General features: G+C 40.1%; 1 protein-coding gene across 1 annotated transcript in view; it reads left to right on the top strand.

Annotated features, from left to right (window-relative positions):
* pdia5 (protein disulfide isomerase family A, member 5) overlaps positions 1-8,607 on the top strand; it is a 72,457-nt gene continuing 63,850 nt past the window's right edge. Inside the window, exon 1 of the mRNA XM_005746245.2 lies at positions 1-99. Coding sequence (XP_005746302.1) covers positions 34-99 — 66 coding nt within the window. The 5' untranslated portion in view covers positions 1-33. The remainder of the gene's footprint in view (positions 100-8,607) is intronic.

The raw sequence follows: 8,607 nt of genomic DNA, 5'->3' as shown, positions 1-8,607 counted from the left end.
TGCGCCTGCGTATCCAGACGTGGCAACGGCATCATGGCCTCTTGGAATCGCTACGGGAGTCGGATGAGAGAGGCGAAAATGTTAACGTTGGTGTTGCTGGTGAGTCACACGAACCTCTTGTGTGTTTCATTTAAAGTGCGTCGCTGTGCCATCCCTCAATACAGAAGAGAAATAATTTTTAAAAAAATAAATCTAAATCGCTCCTCCTCTCCGCGTCTTCTAGCCTGTCCGTGCAGGAGGTGCAGGAGGGAAGTTGACAGCCCTTGACTGAACTTGGTGCCCAGATTTAAGCAGCTAGTAATAATAATAAGGGGGCACTGCGGTGTGTGTGGCGCAGGTATTATCACTGGATTTATTTATGTAGCTGCCCGCACTCAGCGGCGTCTGGCCGGCGGTCGCATGTGCACACACGGGGTCCCTCCCATGTTTCTAAACCGTAAACCGTCCGGTAAAGTCCGGACAACCGGGGCTCCTCAGAGAGCTTACCTTTCTGTCACAGCTTATGCTGCACACGCCGCTTTTGTTGCATTCACCGGGCGTGTTGGACTTACACTCCACGGTCGCAGCTCAGCAGCCCATTCATTTTCACTCTTAAGTGGAACTGAAAGTTGCAAACTGAAGTGACTTGCACAGTGCGGGTCTGGCTGTTGACCACTGACTGGCAGTTGGGGAGCATGCAGCTCAAGTGCGCTTTGGAAGCAGGACAGTAGGCTGTGCAGTCTCCCTCCGTGTGGCGTGACGTGTCACAACTTGTTCACGTGCCCTAATTTAATTGTATCAAACAGCAAATATGTTGACTCTTGTGCACTATGATTTAGGATAAGAAAACCCGTGATTCTAACTTGGTCCTGCTCGGTAAAATGAGAGATCATGGGGAAAATCGCCTGTGAATTTGTCACAGAACTCAATACCTTCAGAGCAGAGATGCCAAACTCATTTTACATTTTGGGCCACGTAGAGCCCACTTTGATCTTAAGTGGGCCAGACCTGTGAAACTCCTCTGTCTGTCAGTGTGAAGAAGTTTAGCTACACATTTAATCCCCGAGATATTTTAACATAAGGAAAGGAAGAACTTTCAGCAGTACATCTCAGTTTTTCCTACATGATAAAAATATGCTGTAGTAAGAACTAAGTCTGTAAAATTACAGAATAAGTGATCTTAGCTTAATGTGTAGACTGTCCTTCTATTATAAAACAGAGAATTTGTGTTGTGTTCATTGACAGATTGTCCTCTTCCTCCCACTGTCAGCCCATTGTAAAAGTCATAGGTTTCTATTGTTGACAGTGGAAGAACAGGACATTGCTGTCATTTAATTGTTTGTCTATTAATTATTCACTTTGGTGTAGCATGAATGGAGGAGCTCAGTAGAAAAAGCTGTAAAACATAGGGAGCTACAGTTAAAAGTCTAAAAATGTACCCCCTCCTTCACATTTTCCAAAGCTGTCCAGTGGGCCAGATTGGAATCTTTAGCGGACTGATTCTGGCCCCAGGACTTTATGTTTGACACCCCTAGCATAGCGTAAGTGAATCTTTGGTGTTTCCATGCGATTAATGATCTTAAATAAGCATTAACAGTAAGGACAGCCCTCCTATGTAGGTGTTCCTGGAGTCACACAGAGCTTTATGTCCGTGAAGTTTGCTGGGACACTCACGTGTGGAGCCCAAGGACTAATGAAGATTCTTTGCTCTGTAGACATAATTACATCCAAAACACACAACAGGGACACAGCTTCTAAAGTGTTAGACTAAACAAAAGTGTGTTAAGATGTCAGATGTGCTGCTGTAACTGCTTAAACATTTATAACTTCAGGAAAAATCTACACTGATCTGCTCCAGTTGATTTTCATCTTGCAGAGAGATGATAAATGGAGGACAATAGCTCCCCGGAACTCTGGGAAGATATCTTAAATTAAATATAAGCCTGCAAAGTGTACCATAATAAAGAAGGTAAGGTGTGCGAGCACCCTTTAAACAGGTAATCAGTTCATTGTCTCAGCTCTAAAAAGCGAGCTAGCTCTGTAATGTAGAGCGACATTCGTGCCACTTTAGACCACGGTTACTGATGCAGACCTTTTCCTGCTCTGCTTCCTGTTGTGAAGCAGCCTTTCTCACACAAGGGTGGTGATTGGGTGTGTGTGTGTGTGTGCGTGCGTGCAGTACGCTCTGTATATATGCATTTGACAGTGATACTTTGTGACACGTTGGCACCGTGCCACAGCTCTTGGGAGTAAATAGTGACTGTGCTGTTCAAGCGCTTACTCTCTGCTGTAATTTTACAGCATTTACATCCACAGCAGAAACATGGAGTCAATTTATTCAGCTGGTGTTAATTATTAAAACAGGACAAAAATCAAATTTCTTTAATTTCGACCTCTTCCAGCCCAATTTGAACTCCTTGAGTCTACTGGACCTCATCAGAACCGGCAGATTTCAGTATATTGGGCCTGATAAGTGCTTTATGACGGCAGGTGAATCCAGCAGCAGCTTTGAAGGCTCCATCATCTGCCAGTAGAAGCAGACCAAGCTAGATGCCGGGCATCAAAACTGATATGTGATATCATGAAAGGAAATGTGCAATTTATTGCTCAGGATGTTGGAGTTATTCCACAGTAGTTCCTGTGCTATGAGCCTCTGGGATTTTCTCTTGGCTCTTGATAAAGCCTCTTTGGGTGTTAGGTAGCACTGTCGGGTGTTTGTAGGTGATTCTGTATGGGAGGTGATAAACCACTGCAGCAGTTAGAGGCCAGCTGTCTGGGTGGTAAAGGCCTGCCTGTCAAAACAATTTAATCCAAACACCCTTCTCTCACACACACACTCAGACACACACACCCCATATACACAATTAACTATCTGGATTGCTTGCCCATGGCTGGTAACTTTAAAATGATGTCTCCTTGTCAATGACACACTACTTTTTTTTTCAGGCCAGAAAAATCAATGTGTGGCCCTACCTTCTTTCACTGACATTTCGTTTACACATTTACAGAAATAGCAGCGTTAGCAGTAGCCATGGGGATGGAGGGGACTTTATTGATGTGTTCCCCGAAACATATCTTTGTGGTATTTGCAGTGTTGAACATGTATTTTAGACATTAATTATATCCACACACTGTCATAACCACACTCTGAGTGCCATTAGCGATTGCTTGGTAAATTAATATATGTCGTAATACTTTACATGTTATTTCTGATTGCTGTTTATCTGAAGGAGATGGCCTCCTGGCAGTTTTTACTTGCAATAAAAAAATGTGTACTCTTAAACTTAATAAAACACTAAAAATTGTGTCTTTCGTGTGTTTTGAGCATGATAAATAATCGCTTGGTCCTGGGTGGAAAAAAGAAAAGACTAAATCTATCATGTGTAGAGTCTTTAAGACATTTCTCATAGGTCCCAAAAAGAGTTGGACAATGATGAAGAGGAGTTTGGGAAGCTCCTTCCAGCTATAGCCTTTTTAGGTCGTCAGTATTTGTGGGAGGTTTTAATTGAACAGCCTTCCTGAGGACATGACGCAATATCTGGGTTAGTTTGAAGTCAGCACTGTGGATTGACCATTTGAAAACCTTTTATTTTTTTCCCACCATTCTGTTGTTGATTGGATTTGGTTCATTCTCTTGTTGCGTCACCAAACCTCTCCTAAGCTTCAGGGCATGGAAAGGGGCTCTGACATACTTCTGTAACTTTATTGAAACGGTTTAGCTTACATTGTTCTCTAAATAACTGCATCTCACCCTCAGGTAGAAAAGCCTAATGCCTTCCTAATATGAGGATTATGCATTTTGCTGTAGGTTCAACATTTGCGTCATTGTCCCAGAAGTGTTGTAGAGCGTCCACTTGGCCTTTGCTACACTTGTGACATGGCATGTGTTTCTTATGTTTGGAAGTTGTCGACGTATCTGTTGGTGTTTTGCTGTTAGTCTGGTTCTTTTTTAACCTCTTTCTGTATTTCATGGTGTCCTCTTGGTGGGATCTTTGCTGGTGCCCCCTCAGAAAGAGACGGAGAGTAGCAAGAAATCTGGTTTCCCCTATTTGCTGTCAGTTTGTGTTAATGTGTAAATTGTTTCTTATTTCTTTGGTAAAATGTGTTTGCCTATAATTTTAAATCACATGAGGATTGTCTTAAATTTTAGGAGTAATCAGTATAGAAATCCTGGTCATTCTAAAGGTTCACATCTACATGACTGCATTTAGTCATCAGTTATTATTAATATCTATGTGTCCTCCACTTCTCACCTTCAGCTTGTTCTAGCAGATTGCCGCCCTCCTGAGCCTGGTTCTGCCGGAGGTTTCTTCCTGTTAAAAGGGAGTTTTTCCTTTCCACTGTCACCCAGTGCCTGCTCACAGGGGGTCATCTGATTGTTGGCGTTCTCTGTGCATTATCGTGGGGGCTTTACCTTACAATATAAGACAGCTGTTGTTGTGGTTTGATGCTATACAAAATAAAATGAATTCATATTTGACTCTTTGTAAAAGATTTCTGCTAAAATGTTTGGTTAATACCAGAAAAGCATCCATGCTTTATTTCACAGCACTGGCTCAGCAGTGTGTTAGTAGGCCAAACTTCTCTCGTGACGTCTGTCAGTGATAGCTGAAATGTGATAGTTGCAAAAGCAGTTAATTGATTGCTCCTCTGCTCATTTGAAAGCTAAGAGGCCTCTAAATCAGCACTCTGTGTGTGTATGTGTGTTATCAGATGCTAAATAGCTTCCTTTACAATCAGCCAGTCCGCACACACCAACTACACCTGAATGGCTCATTAGTCATAGGAAACTCAAGGCAAGTGCTTGACAAACACTGGTGTGATTTGTGCTGATTCAGTAATGCCCCTAGAACTGGATGCCATTTATTAAGCAGATTTGTCAGAGCAGATGGAGGGTGTGGGCTCGCAGGCAGGGGCTAGGGCTCCTGCTGCTTGGTGTGCACCACATTTTTCTGCGGTGACGTGATGGGATATACCTTTTATGGCAGAGGAGGAAGGTAGTTGTATAACCTACTAATGGATTTCCTCTGCCTTCTGAGGCATATTCAGGGTTGTAATTAGTGATGATGAACGCATTTCAGGTAGATTACCTTCATGAGAATGAATGTTTCACATTTGTACGTGTTTAAGTGATTGCGCCCTTTTTGGTTTTGAGCTTGGATTTGATATGTTTTTTCTTTTTGTTTCACTTTTCTTCAGCTTGTCTTTTTTTGCTACAGTCCCAGCAGGAGAAACGCAGGTTGGAGATCATAGCACATTATTGCAATGGTTACTTTAAAGATGGGAAGCAGGTCTGCGATAACTGACAAATCCGTTGCCATGTAAATGCACAGAATTCCTGTTAACTACTTGCATCTAGAGTCCTCGTTTATTTGAAACGGGAATTAAAATAGTGACATAGTTGCAGCAGGAATGTGATTTAACTGCAAAATGACAATGGCGCTGGCCAGTCCCCTATTGAAAAGACTTTGTCATCAATATGAGTCAGTGTGCAATGTATTGTCTGTGTTGATAAATTAGTTGGCATTTGGGTGCAAACCATTGCCAATTAGGGCTGTGCAATATGACCAAAATCTCATATCCCGATATAAGAATTTTATCGTCCGATAACGATATAAATCACAAAAATGTAACATTTTCTGTAAATTATGTGAATCTCGGGCAGCTCGACTTGCGGGAAGTGTTTCCAGCTGCGCGTCATGTAGCTGGAGTCGAGTGTTTTAGCAGATGCATGAAACTATACATTTTTAGACATAAGTTGTAACGGCCGCCGATTTCTTTGTGAATATTTATTACACGGCGTGCTGCAGGGAAAAGCCTGTTCTAACGTTTGAGTCTAAGGTCTATTTTTTAGCACCTGGCGGCTTTTTTACTTCTCATCCGTAAATAATCTGCTCTTTCACGTGATTCAGTTTATTTTGAAAAGTCTCAACAGGATCTTGAGCTTTATTGTGAAAGGTTTATGTGGAACATAAACAAGCGGACACACGATGGTGTTACCGTTGTTGTTGCTAACGACAACGCATAAAAACAGGCGCTTGTCCGTCCGTAGTGTGGTTATATTAAATATAAGAGAGAGAGAGAACTTTAAGAAATGAATATAGCCACTACAGTGACCATCAGAACGGTGAAAAAACATTGCCGTAAACAGTTTATTTTGCGACACCACAGAACAAACAATAGCGTAAAATGAAACGATCGACGTTTTTATATCGTCATCCGATATATATCGTTATATCGAACAGCCCTATTGCCAGTCTTTCTGAGATTGCAGTCAGTCTGAGTTGGACTGTGATTAGAGATTTAGAGACCAATTTCCTCCCGTCAGGTGACCTGTGAAGTCACCTTGCAACTTGGTCACTGCAACAACTTTCAAGTGTATCAATGCAATCGCTGAGCAACTGTCAGATTTTCATAGGACAGCAACTGCCTTGTAGCTATTTAAACTCAAGTGCAACTGAGCCACTAGTGTTATAAGTCTGACTAAATTGTTGGCGGGTTGTTATCAGCTTCCAAAAGGTTGATTCTGTTCATCTTGACGCGGCGTTTTCAATGTGAGAAACATTTTGTCACTAATCCAAGTGACTTCTTTAGTCTCAGCTCACTGCAGGTTTCCCCAACCGTATAAACAGTACATTTGCACAGTAAACTGAAACCAGCCCATTGAATAAACAATGGGCTGTCAGGTCAGTTCCTTGATCATTAATATGCAAATTGTCAAACGTTTCTCCGATTGAAAACGCTGCGTCCAGATGCATGATTGAACAAGCATCAAGACGTTATTATTAGGTGATATCATCTTATCCCAAACATATTATTTTAGGTTCTGTGCACGTTCCGTATCAGATAAACAAAACGAAAACAGTTTGGCAGTAAATCCTTTGTGATATTTAGAGAGTTGTTTTTTAAAAGCTGCGGCTTTTAGTGCTGTCAGATTATATTGTGTCTCCAGATTGTGTTTGCCAAAATCAAATTGATAATAAAGGTAATTATTTCTCTTGAGTTGACTCACCAAGTGGAATTGGGGGCAATTTACCTCTGTAGAGTACAGAGGTAAAACAAAAGAAGCTTGTTTTTCTTTTCCTGCTCTGTGTTCCTCGTTCTCATTTAGCATTCCCAGTGGAGTCTGATACCTGTGAAAAATGAGTGCTGCTCCCCTTGTATCTAATCTCTATTCATCTGCTTTGTACCAATGAGGTTGTCCACCTGTAGAGGGTGGCGATAATGGGGAAATGCAATGTTGGGAAGGTGCGAACACAACACAATTATAATGGCTCTCACAGCGATGGTAGGTGAGCAGAGCTTTCGGAGCTGTTGTTGTGGTACACAGCTTGGTGGTTGCTAGCCACTAGTGGGATTTCTGTTTATTGGTTATACTGCTGATGGGTCACTCGAACAAAGATGTCCTTAGGTTGAGGTCTTTGAAAAACTGGCACTCTAATCTGTAACCGGATTTTAAGAACACTGGTGTATTTCAGCTTAATACACAACATTAAGATGGTATTTACTAATTCATTAATCAAGCAGTAAACTGGGGATATGACTGAGCGGTTAACTAGAATTGAAATGATACGACTTGGATTATATATTCATAAACTAATTCTTGGTTTGCCTTTTTTTTTTTTTCTTGAAGAAAAATGTGGAATGAGCCTTATCCTTTCATCAGTGACAGTCTTGATGGTCTGTGAAGTATTAAATCCTACTTAATCAGACTCCATGATAACATTTTCTTTCTTGTTTGAACGTGATGAAACTGTAATGTCAGAGCTTTCTCATATTAATATTTTGAAGTAGGAAAAATCTATTAAATCAGCTATTTTTATCTTATCAGGTAACATCTACCACTGGACACATCCCTAAATTTCAGCATGTTCAGATAATGTATTAATGTAATGTTCATCAGATAGTCAGAAAATGCAACATAGTTATATGTACAACACAGTGCTGGTTGGTATGACTGTAAAAAGGTTCTATTGAATTTTGGTGCTCTCACAGTTTTGTTATTGTTATTGTTATTGTTATTATTATTATTATTAATATTATTATTATAGATAATCAGGCTTTTCAACTGATTTAAAACAGACCATACTTCGATCAGGATTATATTTTTTCTCCTTATCTTTAAAGCCAGTATTAAAACACATCTTTTTAAGAAAACACATCTTTTAAAGGTTGCCTGTTCTGTTGATGCATTGACTTTTAATTCTATGGTGTTTTCCAATTTTATGCATACTGTGATTTTGCTATTTAATTGTGTCCTTGAGTGTCTTGAAAGATGCCTATAAATAAAAGTTATTATTTTTATTATTATTATATTGAACATAAGTGTTTGTATTATGATAAAAACAAATTAAATAAAACCACACAATGAAAACAATAACAAAAATATGCTCTTAACCCTGTAAGGTCAAGTGGATCAAATTTGATACATATATTAAAAAAAAAAAAGATCTCTATGTAATCAGCCGCCACAAATCCTAATATAAGAAAAAAAGCACAATTTTGACAGTAAATCTCAGTTTTCTACATGATAAAGAAATATTGCTGTAGTAAATTAAAGAAATTGGTTTATCTATTAGTTTGGTGTAGTGTGATTGAGAATGGGGGAGGCAGAAAAAACAGAGTGAT

The sequence above is a fragment of the Pundamilia nyererei genome, unplaced genomic scaffold (assembly GCF_000239375.1).
Source record: "Pundamilia nyererei isolate P.nyererei 1_Seehausen unplaced genomic scaffold, PunNye1.0 scaffold00175, whole genome shotgun sequence".
Classification (NCBI taxonomy): Eukaryota; Metazoa; Chordata; class Actinopteri; order Cichliformes; family Cichlidae; genus Pundamilia; species Pundamilia nyererei.
Note: the sequence above shows the minus strand (reverse complement) of the source record. Positions and strands in the feature narration are given on the sequence as shown.